The sequence below is a fragment of the Rissa tridactyla genome, chromosome 5 (genome assembly GCF_028500815.1).
Source record: "Rissa tridactyla isolate bRisTri1 chromosome 5, bRisTri1.patW.cur.20221130, whole genome shotgun sequence".
Taxonomy (NCBI): domain Eukaryota; kingdom Metazoa; phylum Chordata; class Aves; order Charadriiformes; family Laridae; genus Rissa; species Rissa tridactyla.
In genome coordinates this window covers 12,566,965-12,594,222 of record NC_071470.1, presented here as the reverse complement: position 1 = coordinate 12,594,222, position 27,258 = coordinate 12,566,965, and the positions used below count along the sequence as shown (strand labels likewise).

The 27,258-nt window shown below is 41.8% G+C and overlaps 2 protein-coding genes across 4 annotated transcripts; both read left to right on the top strand.

The window, feature by feature from the left end:
* The first annotated feature begins 43 nt into the window (after window positions 1-43).
* On the top strand, window positions 44-23,871 carry SPATA18 (spermatogenesis associated 18). 3 transcript variants are annotated; one of them, XM_054201737.1, is made up of 12 exons: window positions 44-315; window positions 3,637-3,742; window positions 3,855-3,970; window positions 5,440-5,558; window positions 13,362-13,496; window positions 14,131-14,368; window positions 15,388-15,546; window positions 16,097-16,272; window positions 18,188-18,311; window positions 18,655-18,729; window positions 19,554-19,599; window positions 20,064-23,871. In XM_054201737.1, the coding sequence occupies exons 1-12, from the start codon at window positions 229-231 to the stop codon at window positions 20,069-20,071; spliced, it is 1,389 nt and encodes a 462-aa protein (XP_054057712.1). In that variant the 5' UTR covers window positions 44-228; the 3' UTR covers window positions 20,072-23,871. The 3 variants fall into 3 exon arrangements, with proteins under 3 accessions (XP_054057712.1, XP_054057714.1, XP_054057713.1); XM_054201739.1 differs by lacking the exon at window positions 13,362-13,496; XM_054201738.1 differs by lacking the exon at window positions 18,655-18,729.
* LOC128910127 (kelch-like protein 10) lies at window positions 22,194-26,848 on the top strand. The gene is made up of 3 exons (XM_054203025.1): window positions 22,194-22,254; window positions 25,611-25,805; window positions 26,316-26,848. The coding sequence occupies exons 1-3, from the start codon at window positions 22,194-22,196 to the stop codon at window positions 26,846-26,848; spliced, it is 789 nt and encodes a 262-aa protein (XP_054059000.1).
* The last annotated feature ends 410 nt before the right edge of the window (window positions 26,849-27,258 follow it).

Here is a 27,258-nt window from a genome sequence, read left to right as displayed (position 1 = left end):
CGTCGCCGTGGCACCCGCCGCCGCGCCGGGCCCGGCCCACGTTACCATCGCGATTATAAAGGCGGCGGGAACGCGGCGCTGCCCAAAGAGTAGCGGGCCTCGGGCCGGCGGTACCAGCTCCACCCCGCGCCGCCGGCCCGCGGAGGGCTCCCGGGGGGAAACGGAGACGCAGCCCAGCCCAGCCCAGCCCAGCCCAACCCAACCCTGGGAGCGAGAGGACAGCCGGTCATGGCCGACGGCTTGAGGCGGCTGGTAGCCGCGGAGAGCGGCAGGGTGCTACAGGAGAAGCTGGAGAGCTGGTACCGGGACTACGAGGTGGGCCCTCGGTGGGGGGGACCCGCCTCTGCCGGGGGGGCTGTGAGGGAGGGCGGCCCGCCCCGTCCCGCCGGCCCTCGGGGAGCGGGAGGCCCCGGTGCCTGGGCCGGGCCGGGCTGGGCGGCGGTTTCCGCGGTGACGGCGGGACGCGGAGCGGCGGCCACCAGCGCCTCCCGGGGGCCATTACCGCCGGGGCAACCGAGCCCCGCAGGTAGCGGCCGCCTGCTTGGGGTTCAGAGAGCCAGTGTGGAACACTGACCCACACATCCACCTGGTGGATCACCTTTTTAACACCCAGTGCCTGCAGCGCGCACAGCTGCAGCTGTTTTTGGTTTTGCCAGTGTCAAGGTTCGCTGGGAGCAAGGCCTGGGGGTTAAAAGTGCTGTTTGAGCTGTGTTATGGTTTGAGAAACCCACAACGATTTATTGTCGTTTATTATTCTATCACCCGGTGACCCCTCCCCACCCATGAAGGGGAATTTGGGAAAATAAAGAAACACAAGGCTTAAAATATAAATAGATTTAATAGGATAAGACTAAATAATTAGCACTGATACTAAAGAACCAGTATTGATCCCAATACCAATATAAAATATCCAAGGATTATACTCGGCCCATTCCATCAGCAGGAAGCCGTGCACTCCCAGCAGGGGACAGCAAATGTGGGACTCTGGGAGCGCTGTGGCTTCGGGAGGAAGGGAATGGCTCAGGGCTCCAGCACCGGGGCAAGGAGTTCTCTGGACCACCGCCATCGAGGGAGACAGACAGAACTGTGCAGCAAACTTTCTAATTGATATTGAACGTGATGATCGTGGTATGAAGTAGTCCTGTTGGCCAGCCCGGGTCAAGTGTCCGGGTCTTGCTCCTCCTCATCCCCCCACCTGGCTAGCTCAAAAACACTGAGACCTTGAAACCTGCATACCATGTCTAGCTATAAAGTAAATATTTTCACAAATTCAGACAGTAGAGTCTTCTAAGAGTGCAGTCTTCCCCAGCATTAGAAAAGAAATTAGTCCTGTGTCACTCAAACCAGGACATGCTGTAATGACTGAGTCTGGATCAGGAAAGAGTTTTGTGGTAAAAGACCAGCAGATGGAAGGACCGTGTGTGAGGGTGGGCTCAGGAGGAGTCGCCTGGGAACAGTCTGGAGAACACACAAGTATGTTGAAAGTGAGAACAGGGTTATCCAGCTTCCCAGCTCTTTTGGGTGGGAAACCTGTTACAGCTAAGAGGCTGCTGTAAGACGGTGCAGCTGCAGAAGGGCTTCAGAAGGAGGGAAGCAGGCGTGAGGAAGGGGTTTCGAGTATGGGTGAGGAGAAGGCTGCAGATGGATGTAATGGGATGCATGGAGGAGTAAGAGGTAACAGGAGACTGAGGAGGTAAAACAGCAGAAGCAGTAGAGAAGGCGTAAAATTAGGGAAAGATGAGATGAAGGGACCTGAGATTTGACAATTGTGAATTTTCTCAGTGGAACATCTTGACGGAGTTCTCACTCCTGTGTCCCCAGGTTTCATTAGGTTCAGACTACTGATAGTTGGTTTAGTCATGAGCATGTAGCCATCTATCTATCTTGTGCAACGGTTGGTGAGAAAAGGTGCTGAGCAACGATGCAGACTTTTCAAGGGAAATCAGTTCTTTTTTTACTTCGTGGTATGTAGGAGTTACAGCATATTAATAGCCAGTGTAACTCTCTGCAGGATTCATGGCAAAGGATGGTTGTAAGGAGGAGTTTGAGTGTAGCTGGTAAAGCTACCACACAGTGCGGAACAGCAGAGGAGGAAGAACAGAGACATGCATTTTAAAATCTTGCAAATGGATGGTGGAGGTAGACCTCAGGAGGGCTGAGCAATAGTGGGAGCTGAAATCTTCATCATAAGTGAGGTGATGGTAGTCTCTGAGGTCTTGGGAAGTGAAGACGAGCTGTTTCAGGGGCTGTTTCAGGCTGCCGTTACAGAAAAGGAGGAGCTGGCAGATGGAAGCACCATGGGTGTTAAGTCTGTGTAATGAGGTGGAAAAATGCACTCTGCAGTGGTGGTCTGGTGGAGGTTATCAGGGTGAGACTGTGCTCCTTGAGGCCAGAGGAAAGCATGTTGCAGCAATCAAAATGCAAGCTGACAGGGGCACAGGTGGGACAACAGTTTTAGCTGTTTTGGAAGCTTGTAAAAACCATATGGAGCCATAAAAGCCTGAAGACTAGAGGGTGATCTACGTTGAAGATGATATGCAGGTTATGGGTAAAGATTAAGGAAGCAGGTACAAAGTGTCTGTTCTCCTGGCAGGTACAGTAGCATCCTGTACAGATTAATGCCATCAGCTCCTTCTCACAATTGCATTTTCTGAAAGTGCTGTAGTTTTTCTGTTCTGCTGTTTGCTAGGCATAATGCTGGATTTTGCCCATTCTTCAGTAGTATTGTTTCAGTTGGTAACTCTTAAAAATCAGATGAAGTTGGACGGGGACCTCATGTGGCTGTTAACAAAGCAAGATAATAGCCTTATATGTATTATTTCAGCTAATATGAAAAATCAGGTTTTGGACTAATACATTTTTTTATCCAACAATCTCCTATCTTATTATTTTAAAAATTCTGTGTTGAAAGATTTTAACACAGGTCCACGTTTATTGTGATTCTTCTTTTAGAGATACTTGTGGTTGCATCTTCTTTATGAACGGAGAAAGGAGTAAAGTAGTGAATTAACTGGGTGATAGAAGTCCTGATGTCTTGTTCATTTGCCTGTTAGCAATGTGAACCTTTAAAGATGAGTATTAGACTCATAGAATAGCTTGTGTTGGAAGGGACCTTTAAAGGTCATCTAGTCCAACCTTCCCTGCAATGAGAAGGGACATCTTCAACTAGACCAGGTTGCTCAGAGCCCCGTCCAACCTGACCTGGAATGTTTCCAGAGATGTGGCTTCTACCACGTCTCTGGGCAACCAGTGCCAGTGTTTCACCACCCTCGTTGTGAAAAATTTATTCCTTATATCTAGTCTGAATCTACGTTTTTTTAGTTTAAAGCCCTTACCCCTTGTCCTATCACAACAGGCCCTGCTAAAAAGTCTGCTCCCATCTTTCCTGTAGGACCCTTTTAGGTACTGAAAGGCTGCTATAAGGTCTCCCCGGAGCCTTCTCTTCTCCAGGCTGCACAACCCCAACTCTCAGCCTGTCTTCATAGCAGAGGTGCTCCAGCCCTCTGATCATTTGTGGATGCAGAAATAAAAGGTTGTGAAGATGTAATTATGGGGAAAAAAGAAGTCACGATCATAACAGGAATCATTTTAAGTAAGAAAACCCAGGCAGATGTATTAATATACATTAATTTACAGATTAATTCCTGTGATCAGAATCTAAACCGATGCTGTGAAATAATAGAATTGAACTCTGGGATTCAAGGGCAGCTCTTCACAATCCTCAATGAAACAGCTCAAGAAGGTAAATCAGTGCCTTGTCTTATTATTAACACATTTCACAAGTGTCATTTTTTTCAAGCTCTGTCTGTTTCTGTACATGCTCTCACAATTTCTTTATGTATGTATTTTCTTAGGTGGGCATTATGCAGGCGTGGAAACAATAAAAACTCGTCTCCTGCCATGGCTAGGGACTTGTTTTTCCTGTGCTACTTCAGGAAGGCTCTTTGAAACCAACCTCTCTCTCACTCAGGTATGTAGGAAATTTATTTTAAAGGAATAGAATCATGTGATTTTATACAGGCAGGAGAGCTTTGGTGACTTTTTGTTAATAATAGCCTTAGTTATGTCCTTAGTTGCTCATGGAGACAACTATGCTTTTTCTTTGTGTCATCTTACATTTCCTTCAAAAGGGAAGTCAAAGAGGTCAGTAAAGTTGCTTTTGGCCTTTTAGGGCTTATGCTGTTTCACAACAATGAATGACAATATGGAAGAATTTGCTTTGTAAGAGAAGCTATATTCTTGTACTGCTTTCCTATTTTAGGTGAAGAATTATGCTACATTTACATTTGCAAAGACATCATAGAAGTATTTATGCCATACTGCTATTAGTAAAAACCTAACACTATGTGAAAATACATGAGTGAGCTGAAGGTGTGTATAAAACTCCATGCGTTTATCTGTGAGCTCCTTTTATTTTTTTGAAGAAAAAAACCTTAGTTTAGTATCTGAGCATTATAATATCTCTAGAAAGGGGTTGGGTGGCTGGAAAAGTGCTCATGTCCATCATGATACCACCACGTGCCTGACTTGATGTTTGGAGTTAGTATGTATTTGGTATTCACTGAAGGGGGAGTAGTACTGACAGTTTGGCAGGAAAGACAGATCTGCTGTGGTTTTATGCTTTGAAAGAAAACAAGAGTGTTGGTTGATGCAGACGAGGGGAAAATGTTGAAGATCTTGAGATTTGGCAGTGATGTCTCTGTTTTCTGACTTCTCATTTTTACACCTGTCAAAATCTTTCACAATTGAAATAAGGACAGATGAAAAATGATTAGGGTTCTGCCCCGCCCCCCCCCCCCCCCCCCCCCGAAATGTAAAATAATGATGTTATTAAGTGAGGGTACACCAGTTATGGATTTGTCATTGCACATGACATTCAAAATTTAAAGAAAAGCCTGCTGCACGGTTACCTATTTCATTCTGGTAGTATCAGGCAAATCTATATGTCATTAAAGACAGAGCTGCACACGTAGTAGTGTGCTTTCTGGAATGACAATAGCTCTTCCCCTGTTCTAATAACTTTTTTTCTGTTATTTTGTGAACATGAATTCCCAAAACCTTTACTTGAGTTAATGACGTAGTCAGTCAGAAGATGACTGACTGGAAAAAAAACAACCCAGGTAACACATCTGCAAGAACACTTGGTTCAGATATGTGTATACAGGTAGTAAATCTGCCTATGCAGACCTTCCATATTCTCTATCGTGAGCTGTAAATGAAGTGAATATTTTTTCTAATATAATTGAGTCTTCATTTTGTGTGCCTGGAAGGTATTGCTTATGTGTCTAGAAGGTATGCAGTGGATTTTGTTTTCAATTACTTTAGAAATGTTCATTACTGAATGTTTAGAAACACATCTGCTAATAATGCTAACTACATTGCTGAAGGATTCTGTAAAGGTGGAACGTTCAAGCAGGGTGATTTTGTGTTTCGTTGTAGGATTCAATTGAGAGAGAGAGGCAGCTGAGAGACCTGGCCAGCAGTCAGACTCTTCAACTGCAAGAGCTGCAGGAAGAACTGACTTCAACTCGTCTACAGCTCAGCCATGTGCAACAAGAGTAGGGGCATTAACTGGGATTCTTTTTGTTTGGTTGGTTTTTGTTTTTCAACAACAAGCCATGTTTTTCTCTTGACATCTAAATACTGATGGAGATTTGTAAAATGTTTCATTTCTGGCTTAAAATCAGAGCTTCAAAATACATCTACGCTCTGGATTGTCCATATGTGTCCAAAGTGGGGTACAAATGATACAGTCATAGCTGCATTCATAGATTGACTTGATAGGGTTTACTTCTGGCAGAGGATTTGGAAAACATGCCAGTACTCTAGAAAAAAGGGTTTTGTATAGTGCATGACCATCCCAGTGGAACTATAGTTGGTGAACTGTTGCACGCTGAGCAAACCCTGATAAATATCAGTCGAGTAGCTATAGTGCAACATTTATTGAAGGACCTACAACGCATCACAATTAGTTGTGATATGTAATCGGTATGTGAACATCTAAGATCAAAACCCACTGTGGTGTAATGGAGGAAGAAAGAAAGACAGATTTTCGACAAAGTTACTAGGACTGAGTGGTTTTTGTCCACTTGCATAAAACACGCTTTGTGGAGCCCTGTAGTCTCAAAATGATCTGATTGCTTCAGAAACAAATTTGTGCAGTCAGTGCCACTTCCAGGGCTGTTTCACAAGTAGCTCCAAGTGAGACACTTTCTCATGCATCTTATTAGCATGAGATCAATGAATGTTCACAGTCCCTATGTCAGTACAATAAGTGATATAATTTAATGCTCTTACTAAGTGATTCCAAGAATTGGAGCTACACGTTGTATTAGCTAGATTAGAGGAAAGAGGTTCAACAGAATATTTCATCCTGTATCCTAATCTTCAGCTTTCATAGAATTGTAGAATCACAGGATGTTTTTGGTTGGAAGGGACCGTCAAAGATCATCTAGTCAAACCCCTCTGCTGTTGGCAGGAACATCTTCCACTAGACCAGGTAGCTTAAAGCCCCATCCAACCTGACCTTGAACACTTGCAGGGATGGGGCACCCACAACTTCTCTGGGGAACCTGTTCCAATGTCTGGCCACCCTCATCGTAAAGAATTTCTTCCTTATATCCAGTCTAAATCTTCTGTCTTTTAGCTGCAGTAAGGTCTCCCTGAAGCCTTCCTTCCCCAAGCTGAACAATCCAAACTCTCTCAGCCTTTCTTCATAGGAGAGATGTTCCAACCCTCTGATCACTTTTATGGCCCTCCTCTGGACCTGCTCCAGCAGGTCCATGTCTGTCTTGTAGTGGGGACCCCAGAGTTGGATGCAGTACTCCAGGTGGAGTCTCACAAAAGGGGAGTAGAGGCGGAGAATTGCCTCCATTGACCTGCTGGCCATACTTCTTTTTATGCAGCCCAGGATATGGTTGGCTTTCTGGGCTGAGAACGAACATTGCCAGCTCATTTCTAGTTTTTTATCTACAAGTAATTCCCAGCAGTGCTGCTCTTAATCAGATTTTTCCCTCAGTATGTACTGATTCTGGTGATTACCCTGACCCAGGTGCATCACCTTGCGCTTGGCCTTGTTGAACTTCATGAGATTCACATGTGCGCACTCTCAAGCCTGTCCAGGTCCCTCTGGATGGCATCCTGTTCCTCAAGAGTATCAACTGCACCACACAGCTTGGTGTCATTGGCAAACTTGCTGAGGGTGCATTCAATCCCACTGCCAATGTCATTAATAAAGATATTGAATAGTACCAGTCCTAACACAGACCCCTGAGGAACACCGCTTGTCACTGATCCCCATTTGGATGTTGAGCTGTTGACTGCAACTCTTTGGGTATGGCCATTCAGCCAATCCGTATCCATCAATTATGCCATCCATCAAATCCATATCTCTCCAATTTAGAGAGAAGGATGTTGTGTGGGACCGTGTCAAAGGCCTTACAGAACACAAGGGAGATGACATCAGTTGCTCTCTTACTCACCAAGTCATGTTAGTATCTATTAAGTGTCATCTTGGATGAATGCAAGCATTCTGATTTTTTTACTATCAAAAAAAAAAATCTCTCCATCAACTGTGAGTGAGTTAAAGATCAGTGCATCCCCCCTGAAAAGAAGGTAAGAGGACAAAAAAAATCTTGTGATCTTGCAGTATACATTAAATACCAAAAGTGACGAGGTGGGATAGAGAAGGACCCCACAATGTTTGGAAGAATAGAGAGGTTTTTTGTTTTTGTCATTTCAACTGGTTTGCCAGAATTAGGTAATCTTGCAAAATAATTCCAGCCTGGAAGGTTTAATAAGCAAAAGAGTTAGTTTCTGTTGATATTTCTAATAATAGAGAAGAGCTGTGGGAGATTGGTGGCTCTTACTAATGTATATACCTGAAGGGAGGGTGTAAAGAAGACAGACCCAGACTATTTAATCTGGTGCCCAGTGACAGGACCAGAGGCAATGGACACAAACTGAAACACAGGAGGTTTCCTCTGAGCACCAGGAAACGCCTTTTCACTGTAAGCATGACTGAGCACTGTCACAGATTGCCCAGGGAAGTCGTGAAGTCTCCATCCTTGGGGATATTCAAAAGCCATCTGGATGCGGTCCTGGGCAACCCAGCTCTAGGTGGGCCTGCTTGAGCAGTGGGGTTGGACCAGATGACCTCCAAAGGTCCCTTCCAACCTCAACCTTTCTGTGGTTAAGGTATATATAAAGGTTGGTTTAGGGGTGAGGCATTTCATCCTTTGCTGCTGTGTGGATAATTTCTTTCTAGAAGTTATTTGATGAGCTGGAGAAAAGCGTTGGATGGTCAAGATGAGAAGTACAAGGAAAGTTATTCACTAATACAGATTGGAGTGAGTCTGTGGCAGTTTGCAGTACAGGAAAAAGTCATTTTGGGCTAGCTCCTGTGAGAAGTGGGAAATCAATGGTAAAGCTTTTGTGGGTTGCATTTCTCTGTGCAGTCAGGTCAGAGAGGTTTTGGCTCTGGTTTGCAAAGGCAGAAGTCCAGAAGGTGGAGGGTTGGGAAGAGATAATTCAAGCAGAGATGAAGTCATGCATGAAAGTTTCAGAACTGATCCTTTCAAGGTGATGCAGTATGGAGTCATGATTGTGTAGTTATTGGCAGGCAGGGGACCGGTTCAGGAGAAAGAGAGTTTGTGTCCCAAGGTACCCCATCTATGGACAGTGAAGTCATTCTGAACACTGTAAATTGTTGAAATCGATGGAGAAACTGGAAGTGAGTCTTAATGAAAAATAATGGGTCGTAGCAAAATAATTTTGTTATTGCATAGTCAGATATGACTTTTTATAAGCTATTTGTGTGCTGATAGTCTGCACAAATCCCACTGTGATTGTTTTCATATGTTAAATTGGTATGGACTCGGTCTGCTTAAACAGTCAGTTTGTCAAATTCTCTGGTAGAATCTCTGCCTCTACCTTGAAGGTTACTAATTTTTCTTGCAGTCTGGCAAAAACCCAGTTGGCTCTTGAAGACACAAAGACCAAATCAGCCACTACTCTTGGCAGCAGAAGACAAAATTGTTCAGCTAAAAGCAGCGTAAGAAAAATTGAATCTTGGGGTAATTATGGCAGAAAGGCAGCATGCAGAGACACAGTCTGTCATTTACTTGAATGGGTTCTGATTATTCTACACTGCCCTATGCTATAGCAAAAAATAGGTCTAGCTCCTTAACATCCTGTAGCTTTGTTTTCTTGGTGTTATAGAGAGAGAATTAGCATAAGTAGATCCACATGAGAAGAACCTTTATGGCTGAACTTCTATTATTTTTCTTCAGGACAGAGGAGAGATTACTTTGAAACTAACAGTTTAATAGCATTTGAATCTTGTAAATGAGGTTAAATAGGAGAGAACCATATTCAGAATATAGCTGGAAATCATTCTTTGCAATTTGCTGTGATGCTCTCAAAAGCAGCATGTGTGTTAAATAAAAGACACTTCAGTCTGTCTACCTTAAGATAAAGTTCTTTATGTGGCTTTTTCTTTTAGACCATTTTTGCCAAATCCTTTTGTCTGTCTACACAGAAGTAATGGCTATTGGTAAAGTCGATGTCTCTGCTTTAAAAATATTTTTTGAGTTTCTAAGTGTGCTGGTCACGTCTGGAAAGTTAATCTGGACCAGTAAGGGTGCAGCTGGGACCTACCTTTCCATTTCAATACAGGCGCCCTTAAGGAAGTATAGTCATACTTGTTAAATAAATGCTTGCAGCCTTTCAATTAAATAACATTGCTGCTCTTAAATGGAGGAAACTTGACTTTGCTGCTTACGCTGTAGGAAAGGATATAACTGTCCATGAGTTTATCTTTCCTTTTAGGGCAACTGAGAGGATGAGCTATTCCTGATAAAGATAAGGAAACAAAAAACCTCAGGCCATTAGAATTTCTACTTCCAATATCAAGTTGAATATCACTTGTTCATCCCTGGATGTTTATCATTGCTTCTAGAATAATGCCAGTTTTCAGATTTCACCCATGGACTTTCCTAGCAAGTGTTGATCACTTTGGATTTTGATTTTTTGAATGGCTACCTGAGGTATAAACTCATATTCCCATAAAATAAACTGGTTTGATTTACTGGGTGAAAAGTAGCTCATATAACTCCTTGATTCTTAGATATAACCTGACTGCTGTCTTCCCGATTATGACTATTAGTAGGATATAAAGCATCTCACAATTCTTGTGTGTAGGTCTTAACGCAGACTGGACAGAAATTCATGTTGCCATTTGTACTACTGACAGAAGAACAAAACATCCCTGTCTTCCCATGAATTCAGGAATTCCGTAATCTCCACATACTTAGGTTCATGTTTGCTCTCAGTTTAGTTAGTGCTCTACACTTGCATCTTCTGCCTGGGCGTTTGACTTTTGATTGAAGCAAAGGTGCTATTTTTCATGCTCTGTCAATCATCTTTTCAAAATTTGAACCCTTTTAGTTGGTTGAAATCAGATTTGCCTAGTCTTCACCTGCCTGTCAAAACCAGAATCTTTCTAAAAGTAGAGAAAGCGAGGTCAGGAGTGATCTGTGACACTTAGGACAGGATTTTTTTTTTTTTATACAAGGAACAGTTTGCTGAGAGTGTCCTTTGCATCTTTGTCTGTAGGCTTGTTTTTTGAGACTTTTGGAATAGCTGATGATCTCATTCCTCTTGTCTATAGTCTGTCTGACTCGCGTACTTAAATCAAAGCATGATTTGTAAGACATTTTGGTCTCCTGGGTTGTTAGAGCAAATGTGGTCTAGACTCAATTAAATTAAGTTCTGTAGCCAGTATAAGTTTTTGGTATATCAAGATATCAATTATAACAGGATTTAGCTATTTGCTGCAGAACTATGAAGGAAAATACGAATTTTTAAAGTGAATAACAATCAACATTTAAAAAGTAATTGGAAGTTCTTCAGGGGAAGACAAAAATAAAGTGTACTGAAAACTGTTGTTATATGCAGACTGAACAAAATCCTATTAGTGCTACTATAAATAGAAACTTACTACTAGTATGCTTAGATTCGTGCCAAGGTCTAATCAAGCTTAACAAAGCCAGACGACTCACTTTGAAGTAAATGAGGTCAAGAGGACTTTTCTTTCTCGATCTGCTGTATGGAGGACCTGTTACATAGATCGGCAGGAAGAAATTTTGACACACGTGGTTGTAATTAGTAACAGCCAATATGGTAGCTTGAATTGGTTACCTGAAGACCTTGTAGTGTTGCTGTTGCAGCGGGCTCTTAAAAATAGCTTAAACAGGCATCTGGCCAAAATTAGATAGGTGGAGTTATTCTTTCCTTGAATTTCAGGGCAATCTGACTGAATGAGTCGGGCTCAGCCCAAGGACTGGGGAACTGTGAGGGACTTTATCGATACTGAATCATTTGAAACCGGAGGGTAGCAGTGGGCTGCTTTATCCAAACAGCATTAAGCAGATACTTGACACAAATTCTCAAGGCTATTGTATTTTCTCCTGTGAAAATGGCTGAAGATACCTATTGTATTTTTAAATGGTTAGATGGGGTGGTTTAAAACACTAGTTATAGCCTTTAAAAAAAAATGGGTTATAAAAACCCACTGTTCTGATTTTTCTAAGAACTATGTTTTGCCCTAATTCGTTTCCATTATTGTTTTGCTAACATCTACATCTCTTTAGCCTTAACAGAAAGATGATAATACTTTCTTCATTTCATATTAATATTTAGCAGTAGAGTGAATGAACAATAAAACAAGGGAAACTCTGATTTAATTAGCGTGGAAAGGATTAGTGTTAAGTTTTTCCTTTTGGTGTTTAGTTCTTCTTGCAAAGAGAGAAACATTGATTTTCAGCGGTGGCTTTTCTTATGTTTGTGACTTACCATATGACTTGTGATGAACAATGAAAGATGCAGGTATTTCTGATGGTTTTAGTCTGTCATGTGCTCTTCTGGGTTTTTTTGGTTATTTTCCCCCTCTCCTGATAAAGGCAGACCTATAATTAAGCATCTGTTTGTATTTGTAATCATTATCTGTTGTCATGATGAAAAGATATGGAAGCTTTGTGGATTTCACAGCAGTGAGATAAATACCATCAAAAATTGCTTTAAAACTCTGAAAAATCCCCATGTGAATAGGCGTAAATAACAAAGATAAAATAATACAGAAGTGAAATGATTACTTTTTATTTATCCTTTCTGTAGAATGGTTATTAACACTGCGTAGTCTGTCTGCATTGTCTATTATGGCAATTTAAGGAAAGCCTGTATATTATATAGGGCTTTTTTCACCTTTTTTTTTTTTGGTACATAATGATTTTCCCCCATCTCTATCTCTAGAGCTTGTCTTCCCAAGTCTACTTTCCTTTCCCAGTTGTTCTTTATATTAGAATTTTTTAGCCCTCTAGGACTCTGCTAGAAGCCCTGCTGGAGCAGCTGACTAAGGACGTCCACAGGATTGTAGTAGTATCTGCAGCTTTTCCTACCCAGGTTAGAAGGACGGTCTTTCCTCCTAGCAGATGTGCTGGCCTTACTACCTGTGGTCCTCTCAGTCAGCCTGCTCCTTAAAAAGTCCAAACAGGAAGCTTGTCAAATGGTAGGTGTTACAGCTTTCATTGGTTCAGATCCTCAAAAATCTCACCAGGGTCCTTCAGCGAAGAAAAGGAAGGACAGACTGAATGCCCCCAAAATTAGTAGAAAGCATCCTTTTTTTTAATTTGTTTTGGTTTTGTTTTTTTTGGAAAGAAGAAAACAACAGTAATATCTATCTTAGGAGGGAAAGCAGAGATGCTGGGATACTTTCTAACATTAAGTAAGAGTAAAGGACAGAAGATAAACTTGCCTAACTGGTTGTCTGCCAGTGTTTAAGAAACACTGCTTCTCTTGGGGAGAGCAGGGGAGGAATCTTTTATACTGCTTGAATAACATCATTGGTGATATCCTTTGACTGACTGATATATTCCAGCAAAGAAAAGAACCTGAGGACCTGATATAAGAAAATACCTAGAGTCTTGAAGTACGACTTTCTTGTAGGAAAGAAAACTGAGCTGGTTTACTTAACATCTCAAATATGAGAAAGAAACCAGTTTCTGTCTTAGACCTCATCATCTGAGCTAGTGCAAGGACACCAAATGTTAACTAGGGACCTGTCCTGTAACATAAAGTGTAGTATATCCAATCTCCTGCCACTTTTACTTTTTAAAGTGTAATTAGGAGTATCCTTTGGAGAATGCTTTTTTTTAAGCTCTTGATTTCCCTGTATTTCAGCAAAAGGAACTTGCTCAATGTTTCTCCTCTTTTTGTTCTTTTTGTTTGATGATGAGGACTAATTGATAGATGGTTTGCATTGGTAGAAGGACATCTTGTGACTGACTTTATTCTGTGTGGTTAAGTCTGAAGACTTCCCGTGCCCAAGAGAAGGATGCCCTGAGGAAGTTAGATCGTCTGAATGACTATGAGCAGCAGATTCAAATACTGCGGGATGAAATTTCTATCCTGGATGCCCAAAAGTCTGTTCTCCAGAGCAGGTAGAGGCATTATTCAGAGAAGTCACAGAACCAGAGAAATTGTTTGTGTTGGGCAGCATGAATTCCTTCCTCATTTGAAACTGAAGTATAAACAAAAGCTAAGCTTTTGTACTTTGTTGCGAAGGGACATAAACTCTTTAGCTGCATTCTCCTAGTGCCCAAATGTTTTCATTTCAGGCAGCTATGTTAAGTTTCTGGCAAAACAGCAAAGAGAGCAGCTTTACAAAACATTGAGAGCAACTGTATGGGATAAAAAGAGATGGTTATTTTTTTTGTTTATAAGTCCTCTTTAAATACTGTACCATTACAGGGCAGAACTTATTCCTGTATTCTCACTTGTTTGGCTTTACAACTCTTCAGTGGTACTGAAAGAGAGACAAATCTCCAAAGTATTACCGTTTAAAAATGTGTTTATCCGGATCAAAGTGCTTGGCTGTACACACTTTAGGAATTACTTTAATTTTGTTGTTCAGGCTCTAGCCCGTAAAATGTATTGACACGCCTCTGTAATTACGTTGGCTCAAAATCTCAGCTCACCCTGGTAATAATTAAATTGACACAAAACTCTGCACTAGGCAAAAAAGCGTCTGAGGATCGTGAAGTGGCCTCATGCTTCTTTACATGTCTGTCATAGGCTTGCACGGAGCCGCTCTCCTTCCCCAAGGCGTGGTGAGAACAGGTCACCTAGTCCACCTTGTCTGAGGAGCTGCTCACCTGGCCAAGCCAGGCGTACAAACGCCTCGCGTCGCGCCCGCCTGGTAGCTCGATTTGGTGACATCTATGCTCAGGAACGCTTGGATGCAGAGACCCTTTTGAGGACGTACATCAGTGACACGGAGATGGTGCAGAGGATAATATTCATTGCAGCTGTGGTAGGAAAAAAATATTTTTTCTTGGTTTACAGGCCGGAAGTGTTTTATAGAATATTATGTCTGGATTGGATTAAATTGTATGTAGATTAGCATTTCTGTGAAGTATGGAGAAGAAAACTTCTCTTCTTTTTTCCCTTTTGATTTTCCTTTCTTTCCCTCACACTTTTACATTGAACTCTCAATTTAGTGTCCTTTTATGGCTCTCCTGTCCGAGCATTAGAACAGGGTCGGTGATCTACAGTACAGGTGCCAAAAAAGGGCACATAAGAAGACTGAATGGCTCTGAAAGGTAAATGATTCCTGCACTAAACAACACCACCTCATCTAGTTGAATTCTTTTAGGAATACTACATTTTAGAAAGTTAAAATCTTTCCAATCATGCTTCCCTCTTACCTGTAGCTACATGCTTTTCTAGTTTTGTTTGGTCCCTTGAAATTACCTAGATACCTCGCACCTACTATGAGCACAGTCTGAAGAAATTTGGTTTTATTTTTCTGTACTTAATCTTCTTTTCTATAAAATTGATGTAGTACATACCTGTGCCAGAGAGGCAGCGTGTCTCTGAATGTGCCTGATCCCAAGCACATTTAACTTACTGAAGTTTTTTTCCCCACAACTGAGATTTAATTTACGCTCTCCAGCTCAACCTTTCTTCCCAACAGACAAGAGGTGCTCCTGTCTGACATGTTAGGCTGTGGCACAGAAAATGCTATTACTGAATTCTGCTCTTGGTATCTTTGAATGCGATTCCATTGGTCGTGGGTGTGTGATGGAATCCTACATAAAAATAGAAGGTTAGGTGGGAAGCTTTTCAATCCTGTCTTCTGCAAGTAAATCAAACTTGATTTAATCATAGAAGTCCACCCAGATGAGTGCTATTTTTAACTTTCACTTTTACGGTGGTGTTTTATATTCCTCCTTGCAATGACGATGCTGGATTAAGTTCATCCTCTCAGATAATCGATAAAAAATGAATCTCAGTCTCCTGGATTTAGCTAGATGTTCTTTATGTTTGCAGGAGTCTTTTCATGCAGCAAAGATGGCCTACAGGCAGTTCAAAGTACGTGTAAGAGAGACTCTGTCTCTAGGTCACTCGGGGCCTGAGTCTCTTGAAGACACTGTCCTGGATTATATAGTTCGCCACGAGGATCTGTATGACGTTCAAGCCAGTGTCAATGTAAGTCAAGGGCAGTGGGGGAAGTGACGTGTTGACCTATTTCAGTAGCTAATAATTCGGAGTGTGTAAACTAGAAATGCACTGCAATCTGAAGAAGGAAAAATGTTTATTGCATGGATTTTATGTCTTGTAGCAGTTTATTTTCCAAAATAATGTTGTGGTATGGCTGTAACCACTTGTTTTATTTGCCTGTGACTAGAATGTCTCTCTGCCAGAATAATATTTTTGTCAAGATACAGTGTAACAGTCTTAATCAAATAAACGTAAGCTAAGCTTCATATTTTTCTTTAAGCCTGTGCTCTACTGAAAAACTGCATCTCCCTCCTAAGACTGATGACAATGATGTCACTCATACTTTGTTTCTAAAATAACAGCACATTCTCTCTGAAGCTAATATTTTCTGGAATAGCCTAAGACAACATTGTTGGGAGTTTCTTATACTGATTTTTAAATGTATAAAGCTGAGAGGCGTATTTAGCAGGGATTTCCATATTTGCCCATGAATAAAAGCATTAGTGAGCTCAAATTACTCAATTGTGTTTATTTTCAGGAAGTAATTCGCTCCATGAACATCAACCCAAAGATTTCATTTCCACCAGAAATTGATTTCATTGTGATCAGCACTTTGATTCGAGAGTTGTGCCGTGTGGCTTTTTCAATGCAGACACTCATTCCTCCTCTTGATATTGCTTTTGGTATTGATGGAGAACTCTTCAGTGAGACCAAGTAAGAACTCTTTATTTTCAGTCAGATTCTTGCTGTTAAAAAAGCCCATCATGTTGTATAGTCTGCTTCTTTCCTAATTAATATAAAGGTTTAAGATTGACGCTAAACAATAATTTGGGGCAAATATTCCAAAAATTCGGTATGTCTTTAAGGTTTATGATGGTATATAAATTGCAGGATGTAGACCAGTGTTAAAAGCTTCTTGAAATGCACATCAGAGCAATTTTCTGGATAAACTTAAGTCTCTAGAGCATATTTAATTGATCTTTTTAGAGGAAAATTATCATCAGCTTTCCTTTCCCTGTTTGGTCTCTGTCTGTCTTCAGTGTTCATAAAATGCGTGCATCTTTGTTCCTCCTTTCTGGCCCATTTTGTAAAAGCAATGTTTACTGAGTTCTGGTAGTTGGTGTCTGATACCAGGATCATCAACATGCGTGCTGTGACCTCCAGGCTGTGGCTGCTGTACAATATATGGATCTTAATACACTCCCATCTCTTCTGGTTTAGATCTGAGCAAAAGGAAAAATGCCTTTTAAAAAATCGGAATTTTGTTTAAAAAATGCACACCACAACATAGTTTTTCTTTTTTCCATAGGGTCGGGGCTGGCTGCTTTCCTAGCTGGCAGAGAACTGTAGGGTACTTCCATGCCTTCAAGAAAACTAAAGGGATTGATAGCTCCGAGAAAAATTGCTCTCAAAAGCAAGAAAAGCCACAAGAATAAGGTTTCTAATAATACCTTAAAATAGAACAGAACCCAGATGGGAAAGAGCTTCAGCAGCCAAGGAGAGAAATAGAGAAGATAAAAGTAGCCCTTCGACAGGAGAGTGCAAAGTCATACATGGCTACTTAATGATCCTGCCCAAGTATTGGGCAGTTAGCTACTTGATACCCAAAGCTATTGGCTGAATTAAGAAGGCAGCAGTACTATGGTACAGTCTTGGGATGCCTTCTCCACCTACTTGATGTCTGTGGCCTTCAAAACAGGTGTAATGTCTCTATATGTGCTGCTGTGGGAGACGTATACGCACATATATCCATCCATATAGATAAATATGGGGCATATATATGTGGAACACAGGAATGGAGCAAAACTTTTAGAAAGTCAAATAGTTCTGTTAGTTATGTGTGACACCATTCTATAAAAGGGCTGGCCAAACCTCATCACACCTGATACCTTCCTCCATGCAGAGCTTCATGCCTCTATTTACAACATTGTTTTATATAAATTGCATTTGTGTATACATTAGTAATGTGTAGATGCATTGATATTTTTTATTTCACTTGTTTGGTATTTGTTTTGAGTTTGAATCCACAAAAGCAGACATATATTATTCAGCCCATATTGCAGACTTATGGAGGTAATATATACCTGGTATGTTAATACAGGCCTTCAAAATATTTTTTCTTAGCTAAAAAGTCACTTATTTGTTACCAATATCTGAGGTTCTTGCTAATAAAATTGCCTCTTCTGTCTCATAAGATACTAGGATGTAACTTTATAGTTGAGATAGAGTATTTCTGTAATATCCTTTATAGGGGTCTTGTTTTAGCAAGATATTTCAGTAAGATGCCAAAATGCTGCTTAGGAGATTTAATCTGTCAGTGGACTCAAGGACCTTGGCTTGTGTGGGGCTTATGCAAGAATAAGTGGCCTTCTGAAGTGTGAGATGGCTTTGTTGGAGCGTCTCTCAGTACAAGTAGACAGTATATTCTGCTAAATTTGTCTTACAGAGGCATTTCTTTTACAGGTTCACTTAAAGAATACTTATTTTTGTGATACAGAAATATTGTCAAGAAAGATGCTTATGAGCTGTAACTAGTATTCTGCTTTTTATCAGCACGGATGACTTGAAGCATCATATTTATCTTTTGGCACTTATATGCAGACATTTCTTGTACTCTGTGTTTCAACAGGTACCATCGTAGTTTTGACTCTGATTTCACAGCTGCCTTGGTGGCCTATCATGTATGGCCTGCTCTGATGGAAAACGATGTTGTAATTGTGAAGGGAGAGGCAGTCACAAAAAGAGGAGCTTTGGTACGTACTTTGTTAAGCAACATGTTAAGGGAAGTCATTGGATTTAAACAGTGTTTTAAAAAGATAAATTCTCAATTGTTCCTTATATGGCTGGAGCTGTGTATATCAAATGTCAGTTAGGTTTTAGTGCCTCATCCTGTAATTAGGATTAATAGTTCCATTTGCCTTAATGTAGTCATTATGCAGATGCGTGATTTTTTAGAACAGGCTCTGTCAACAGAAAGTTTACTGTGTTTACTCCCTGTCCTCAAGCCTTGCCTCCAGCGTGGCAAGTCTGCTTGCCGAGTCTGTCTTTCTTTTAAAAGAGAACATTTAATAAGTTTGTCAAACACTTCTCTCATAGTGGTCTTGCAGAAGTAGAAGTAGAAGCAGAAGCAGAAGCCGCAGCCGCAGCACCAGTCCTCTTCTGTCTCATCGTGTAAGCCCCAGCTGAATGCTTGTAGTATAAACAGCATCAAGTATTTTAAACTCAGAATGTAGGCAATGTTTTAAAAATGCTGATGTGCCACACATACGTTTTAACATTAGGAACAAATGCCTTTGCTGGTTCTGGAATGAGGTGAAGCTGAACTGACAGATAGTTATTGCCTGGTATAATTATCAGTGGAGATAACTGTATGAGAAGTAGATCATCATTAAATTCTTGGAAGTGTCAACTGTGCATCTCCAAATGCTTTCCCCCTACCCCCCTTGCTTCAGTACCCTTCTGAATAACTAATTGTGTCATCTGGAAGTGTTTTAGTCATCTTGCAGTACATATACAGCATATGGTTCCTGCCTTCTGGAATTAGTAATCTAAATTTACCTTTCAATACCTCAAAGGAGCAGAAAATCAGTGTAGGGTGGGCAAGAGGGGAAGAACAGAGGTGGTACTAATAAAATATGTGAAACCTTAGCAGAGTTCTGCATGTGGCATAGTTACACAATATTTTTAATTACTTGTGTAAAAATCATGTATATTTTTCTAACTGTTAGCCCATCTTATTAAATTGACATAGGTGCCCTCAACTTAAAATGCGAATATTGAAAACATGAGAGGCTTTGGGTAAGACTCACTTTTTCATGTGTGTGTGCAGGATGTGAAAGAAAAACTAGAAAGTTGTTGAATTTGACTTTGTAGCAGTGGAGCTGCACTGGCAGAGTGACACGTGCAAGTTTTCTGAATGTTGATGGGTCCCCAGGTGCCTTTCTTGGGTACAGTTCTTTAGCGCACCTGAGTTTCCTTTTCTGTTTGTCTTGCAGTTGTCTCGAAGCCGCAGCCCTTCACCAGTGAGGAGCGGAAGCCCAAGTAAGTGGGGGTATCAGTTCATGACTCGTGGTTTTCACATTAAGCCCTTAAACAACTGAGCAAAGAGACAAAGCAACATGCTGAAGGTCTTTGACTCTAAAATACTTGTCTAAGTCTTATTTTTAAAATGGGCAGCCCCTTTCTTTTCTGTGTGTGGAAAAAGGCTGGAATTTCTGACAGCTTGTTTTTCACCCTACTCAGACCACAGTCATGAGTTCTCTCTGCTGGTTGCCTTTATTGTGGCCAGTTTTGTAGTAAGTAAAACTTGTTCTCTTCCCTACACAAGAGACAGTTAGCTGCATACCTGCTGGCTCCATGCCTTTGAAAATCCAAAGAGATAGCTAAGTGATAATGGTGAAGTGACGGTTTTCAAGCTGTATGAACATGTGCCCATCTTGAAGCCAAGCCAATTTAAATATTTAGAAAAAAATAGTTGTACTGAAATGTGTCCTTTTCTTCAATAGGACGTTAACGGAACGTGTTCCTGTCATTCAGTACATCTGGATACAACAACTTCACTGGTGCCTTTTCTCTTCAAGAATACCTCAAATCTTGCAATAATGTGAATGGCGATTGTCACTCCAAATGGAGTTTGCGTTCAGTGTGGTTTTTAGAATTATAAAAGGCTTATTTATAATTTTAGAAACTAATTCAACCCTTCTGATTTAAAAAAACAAAAGTGCATGCAATACAGGATCATACTTGTTTGGCAGAATTTGCAGAGCACTGCATGCTGTAATCCTCCAGATGGAGATAGAATTATTGCTTCTAGAATGTTTTCCACAGATACCAAATGATGCAATTTATCTCAATAGGATGTTTAATATAACCTAAATGGTGAACGTTGCAGAATGTTGAGGTTAGCTGTCACTTGAAAACAGTTTCATTAATTGGTGCTTATTTACAATTTTAGAAAATAGCAATAATCTTAGGATGTGCCAGTCTCACACAGCATCCTTTTAAATACGTCCTTGTGGTAAGCTGAATTTTCTAACTACAATGCAAAAATTGCACAAAATGATCATAAACTACCAATACTCCAGCAATCCCCAGGACTTCACTGACATTTACTTATGAAAGCACAGGTGTGTGCTTTAGCAAGGCCATAATAGTCCTTGTTAAATTTGTTTTTACTTAAAAAGGAGTATCATAAAAAATTGTAGTTTGGAACTTGAAGTATTTTGAAAGTGTGCCAGTGGTTATTTGTGGGCTTGAAATATTTGCTTGAGGTGGCCTATTCAGTATCACTTTTAATGGGCTTTCACACCAGATTGATAGATTAGTAATTCTTGTGAACACAGTAAAAAAACCCCACCTGTCCAGTTATCTCTGTGGGTGTTTATTACATTTTAAGTGTAAAAATTAGAGACCTAAAGAGATTTTATTCTGGCACTTTAAATAGTTTGTTCCCCTTGTAAATGTCTATTTCAATATCAGCATTTTTGTTTTCGAGAGAACTGATGCTCTCTTTCTCTCAGAACCTCATCTGTAGGACCAGCTTTAAATACAAGCCACACAAGTGATGGCTTGGGGCCTTGTGCTTTTATGTAAAAACGTAGGATTTGTCATAATGGAGCTGATGTGTAATTCCCAACTCCACGGTCTCATTCCAGTCGATACCTGATGATTCAAAGGTATGTGGTGCTTTCCCCAGATTCATCTCCACAATTTTGGGATATAACAATCAGAAAGAGGAAAAACTCCTTTCTGCCTCTTCTTTTAATCAGCCTACCGGAACATGACACTTCATTAGTACCACTGTAATAACATGAGCAAAAAGATTTTTATTAGGTCTGAAACTATTTTGTCTTTGAAGTTAAGTTACAGGAGCAGATTTTGTGTTCCCTTTCCAGGGATCTGATGCAGATTTACACATCTATGCTCTTTCTCTCTACTTCTTATGTGGCTTGAGACTTTGGCACAGGATCAGATTTCAGGCAGATTTTAGTGTCCCCAGGAGCCATGGATCAGCTGTGACTCTTGTTCTACAGATGTGTTTTCATTGGAATTAGGCCCATTAATAACCAATGAGAGCAAAATGAGGTCCTGTACATAGAGTGTCATTCACAGGGACACTCTGAATGAACAAGGGGACACAAAGGCACATGCACGTTATGTGGTCTTGTTATCTAAGGAAGTCACAAGAGAAAATGCAACTAAGAGCCTGATTGCTGGTCACAGCTATGGATCTGGGCTTGAAGTAAAACTGCATATTTCTGCACTGATCTCATGACTAAAACCACCACAGTTCTGGAAAAACTGAGCAACTGCAACGTGTGTGGCAACAGAAGATATTTGGATGTCCCGAGTGTGGTTTTGAGCAGAAAAAGGAAGACTCTCTCAAAATCTTGTAATTACCAAGGACTAAGGAGATGCGGGTTTTCTAAAAAATTAGGTGTTGTATGTTTGTCTTCTGCATGTAATTACCAAGACCTGTCTGTATTATGATTTTGAGCTGAAGTTAAGTTTCCATACCAACTGTGAGAAAACTAAGACTACATGAAGGAAGTATGTTTTTCTTGACAAGCATGAGAGGAAGAGTAGTTCCAGACTTGCACACACCTGTGATGCTGCTAGGAACTATTATTCCCAAAATGGCCATTAAAGACAAATTCGCAGTGCATGATGGACCATCTCATCTTACTCCCCCAGCAGGTACCTAGAGAACTAGTTAGTCTCAAAGTAAAAGAGAAAACTAATGAAATGACAGCCAATGATTCTTTTTAGTAGTAAAAAAGCAGCTCTAGAATTATTTTTTTTTTTTTTGCATAATGTTTCAGAGCGGAGCAAACCATTTTCAGCAAAGTAGGAACTCAATCCAGAGCATGGTAACAGTTAGTTAAACAAACCTTACTCTACTCAGTTGTACTCTGCAGCCCATAGCCTTTTTATAGGAATATATTGTTTTATACTCGTTGCCTGCGCAGCTTATTTGTAGCCAATTAAATCTACAGGTCAGATAGAAGATTGCTTTTTGTGCCAATTTAGACACTAACAGCTCCTGTGCTGCTTTTTATCGACATGACAACAGTGCAGAGAATGCATACCGATAAAGATTATAAGGAATGAACCAGCAAATGCAAAATAACTTATAAAAAGGGACTTCTCTAATTGCTTGTAAGACCCTATGAAAGAACAGATCGTGAATGCAAAACTGATGACTTCACATTTTAATAAGAGTTTCTAAAATCTTAAGTAAGATTTTTTTAATTTTCTTTTTTTCCTCTAAATCACAAGACTGGATAATGCCACACTTGTAAATAAAGCAAAGTAGAAACAGAAAGGGTGGATTCTAATAGGTGACAAATAATAAATAAATTAAAAAAGCCAGTAAGGCTTCCATTACAAGATAGTTTTAGAACAGTATAATCATGATCAAAATGTTAATACCAGGAAAAAGAAGGCAGTTTTTGAGCTAATTTAAACTGTGCAGATGGACTGGTGGAAGTGAGGCTGCATGGGATGTAAAAAAGCACCACCTTTGGGCCAAGGTGTTCATGTAGAGCAGCACATGCTTGTGAGGGATTTTGAGATTGCTGGAGAATTTCTCCTGCATGTCAGCTCTTTGAAGGCTGATTAACGTCTGTCTCAGTTCAAAGGCTGTCCCAGAGTCAGTCTAAACATGTGGATGTTTTATCACCTATTTCTGGGAAAATGCAATCTCATAAAAATATCTTCAGTCTTCCTTCTTCAATGTTTGCAGCTCAATAACATAGAGATTCATGCAGAGTTAGCAGATACTGAGAGTGAATGACTGAGCTAAATTTGCTACTGCACGATGAAGATTTAAATTCAGAAATTATCTTAGATAGATTCTTTCAGCATCCTGACAGGAGAAAGAAAGTTGGGAGCAGGAGGTTGGTGAAGTCCTCCCATCAGTGAGCTGTGGTGCTGATTCGGTCTTGTAGGAGGCTCTGGAGATGAGTGGTAAGTTAAAGCAAAAATACTCTACAGCCTGAATCAAGTAAATGTGAAGGCCAAAAATTATCAAAATGTTCCCTGGAAAATTGCCTGTACATCCTCCGGGATTTGAGCCTTTTAACTTTACTTTTATATTGCATGTATGTACTGCAAAAGTTTGTCATCCTGTAAAAGTGCCATCAGAATTAAATAGTCTTTCAGCTTTATGTAACCTTTGTCAGCAGTTTTTGATTGGTGTTAACTGCACAATGATTTTCTTACTGTAGCATTAAAGAAATGAAAGTCTGTTCATTATGGCTCGCAGCTACATTAGCATGTGTTCAAATTGAATGTTTTAAGTTTCAAGACTGTGTCTTGTTTCTTTTAGTCGTGCCGTTAGCAAGTATACTAAAGAAATGTACATTTCATTTTATGCTGGTTTTTGATAGTTTAAAACCACACATGTAAGTAAATGCATCACAGGCTCTTGCTGACACGCAGGTGTGTTGTTTACGTGGAAGCTGTACCTTTCATTTGGTAAACAGAGCACAACCATGGACCACTTTACTGTTAGCAGATGAAGGCACAAACACAGATGAAGTGGGTGGTGTATTTGTACTTTCTTATGGCTTTGAGAAGGCGACAGTTCTGCGTTGTGAAACCCCAGTTCTCAAAGTAACGTTACCTGCTTGAAAGTAAAATGTCAGCATAAAGATGCTATTTACCACTGTTAGTATTGCTTCCTGTGAAATTGTTTTTTCCTAAAGGGCTTTGGCCTGCATTCCAAGTTCTTTATAAAAAAAAAAAAAAAAAAGAGGTCATTTTAGGCTAATTCCTTCTCTTCAAAGTGGAGAATCATAAATAGTTTGGGTTGGAAGGGACCTTTAAAGGTCATCTAGTCCAACCTTCCCTGCAATGAGCAGGGACATCTTCAACTAGATCAGGTTGCTCAGAGCCCCATCCAACCTGACCTGGAATGTTTTCAGGGATGGGGCATTGACCACCTCTCTGGGCAATCTGTGCCAGTGTTTCACCACCCTCATTGTGAAAAATTTCTTCCTTATATCTAATCTAAATCTACCCTCTTTTAGTTTAAAGCCCTTACCCATAGCCTTACCCTTTAAAGCCCATAGCCCTTATTATTTTTTGTGTCCCTTGCCAAGTTGAGCTCCAGCTATGCCTTGGCCTTCTTGACCCTATCCCTACACAACAAGGCAATGTCCTATACTCTTCACAGTATGCTTGTCCCTGTTTCCACTGCCTGTGCATTTCCTTGTTGTCCTTTAGTTTGACCAGCAGGTCTTGACTCAACCATGCTGCCTGATTTTTTTTATACCAGGGGACTGAGAGCTCTTGCACTCTACGGAAAGTGGACTTAAAGATCTCCGAGCTCTGTTCTGCTCCCTTGTCCGTGAGGGCTGTTTCCGAGGGGATCCTATTGACTAACTCCTTGAACAGTTGGAAGTTTGCTTTCCTAAAACCGAGAGTCCTGACTCTACTTGTCCTTTGAACACTTGCTTTCTCTGTCTATTTTCCTGTGTGCCAAAAGTCCCTTTCCCCTTCTTTGCTTTCTGTTAAAAGCTTGGAGTCCTTCATAGAGAGTGCTGTGTACATCTTTTATTTCCTCTGCCATGTTGAAGACCACAGAGCCCAGGGGCCCCACGGCAACATGGACCATGGGGACCCAGATGTCGGCCCCACAGAGGAGCTGCGCAGGGGGTCACGTCCCCTCCCCTTTGTAAAATAAACTCAGTGCTTTCTCTGTCAGTTTTCCTGTGTGCCAAAAGTCCCTTTCCCCTTCTTTGCTTTCTTTTAGGAGCTTGGAGTCTTTTAGAGATGGTGCCTAGTGGTTTGTACATCTTTGATTTGCTCTGCTGTGTTGAAGTCCAGAGAGCCCAGGGACCCCACGGCAACATGGAGCACGGGGACCCAGACCTCGGCCCCACAGAGGGGCTGCGCAGGGGCTGACGTCCCCTTCCCTCGTCTGTGATGTCATTATGGGGCACGTTCCAGAGCCAGCAGAGAGGCAGGGGTTCTAATAGGAGGTTGGAGGGAGGGCAAGGACACAGTGCTGTCAGCACCCGAGAGAGAAGCATCTCCCACTGCCTCAGGCTTCGAAGTGGGCGATAGCTTGGCTCGCACCGCATCCTCGTCCTCACCCAGGGAGAGGAAGATGAATGCTGTGGCTTGCCCGGCCTTCAATGGGCTTTGCCCGGAAGGGAACCTGGGCGATGTGATCATCAGCGTGGATGGCGTCACGTTCAACGCTCACAAGATGATCCTCTCCGGCTGCAGTCCATACTTCAGGTGAGTGCTTGACAGAGGAGGGGACGGGGCCCAGCAGTATTTCCTGCTCTGTGCCACACGGCCTTCGTGTATCTCCAGCGCTTACGTCGGCACTCCAACTCTCCTCCAGCAGTTCCCCCTAGTCCCGGGACCTCCCCGGACACCAAAATTCCTCCGCGAGCTCAGATCGAAGAGCAGCGCTGGAAGCGGTGTCTGAGGAAGCCCCAGATGCGGTGCAGGGCTGGGAGCGTGGCCAGCCTGGCTGCTCTGCTGTCAGGCGGGAGGTTTTCCTTCCCCACGCACCGTTATTCTCTGGTGTTCTTGGTGAAGCAAGGCGCCCACTCGCCCTCTGGCTCCTTATCCAAAAAACGGGCTAGTAAACCCTTCCTTAATAAAACTCCACGGCCTCCCAGCACGGCTACTGCTAGTGCCCAAATTGGTGCCCGGGGCAGGAGGCACAGGGGATAACGGGGTCAGGGTTTAACGCAGCAAGGCCGCTTTCTTCCCCAGCACTGCTTTGTTTTTTGTCTGGGCTTTGTTTTCCAGCAACTGCGGCAATGCCGAGATGAACGTCTGTAACGTCCCCGGCACTTCCCCGGAAACGATGGGGCTCATTATGGAGTACGCCTACACCGGCACAGTGTCGGTCACGGCGGAAAACGTTGAAAGTTTGCTGATCGCGGCAGACCAGTTCAACATCCTGGGCATCGTCAGACTGTGCTGCGAGTTCTTAAAGTCCCAGCTCTGCTTGGAAAATTGCGTGGGCATCTGGAGATTCACAGGCTACTACCACTGTCCTGACCTGCGAGAGGCAGCCCGTGAGTTCATCCTGCATCACTTTGAGGAGGTGAGCAGGGTGTCCACAGAGTTTCTGGAGCTCTCCTTCCATGAGCTGGAACGCCTGCTGGAGAAGGATGAGCTCCCTGTGAAAGAAGAGGCAATGTTGGAGGCCGTTCTGAAATGGGCTGCTCATGACCTGCAGAACAGGAGGCAGCACGTTGCATTCCTGCTGAGCCAGGAAGGCTGGAGGAGCGGACAGAAGGGATTTTTCTTTGTAAAATAAACTCAGCGTTACTGACCGTTAAGGCTTTGCTTAAAACTTCTGAACGCGTACGTGGGCAACGGTATGAATGTGTAGTCCCTATTCCCTCTACTTACAAGTCACGCATGCAAATCTGCAGGTGCCCTTTCTATCAGTTTCGTCTGAACTAGATGTTCATCAGTGTCGCCGAAGGTGCTGTTGACCAGCTCTTTGAAGATCTGGAAGTTTGCTTTCCTAAAATTCAGGGTCCTGACTCTTTTCTTTCCTGTGGCCCACACCTGTCTGGACTCTGAAGTCCACCATTTCCTTAGCACTGCAGCCCAGGCTGCCTCCAATCTTGATGTTACCCTTTAGCTCGTTTGTGTTGATGCCCATCAGGTCCAGTATGGCCCCTCCTCTGGTGGGGCTGTCTATTAACTGGCTTATGAAGT

Excerpts from the sequence above, each read along its gene's own strand:
- SPATA18 (XM_054201737.1), top strand. The coding sequence starts at position 229 with ATGGCCGACGGCTTGAGGCGGCTGGTAGCCGCGGAGAGCGGCAGGGTG. Across the intron at positions 3,971-5,439 it reads CCAACCTCTCTCTCACTCAG|GATTCAATTGAGAGAGAGAG; the intron begins GTATGTAGGAAA and ends GTTTCGTTGTAG. Across the intron at positions 14,369-15,387 it reads TAATATTCATTGCAGCTGTG|GAGTCTTTTCATGCAGCAAA; the intron begins GTAGGAAAAAAA and ends TTATGTTTGCAG.
- LOC128910127 (XM_054203025.1), top strand. The coding sequence starts at position 22,194 with ATGGCCATTAAAGACAAATTCGCAGTGCATGATGGACCATCTCATCTT. Across the intron at positions 22,255-25,610 it reads TCATCTTACTCCCCCAGCAG|GCTTCGAAGTGGGCGATAGC; the intron begins GTACCTAGAGAA and ends CCACTGCCTCAG. Across the intron at positions 25,806-26,315 it reads CGGCTGCAGTCCATACTTCA|GGGCTTTGTTTTCCAGCAAC; the intron begins GGTGAGTGCTTG and ends TGTTTTTTGTCT.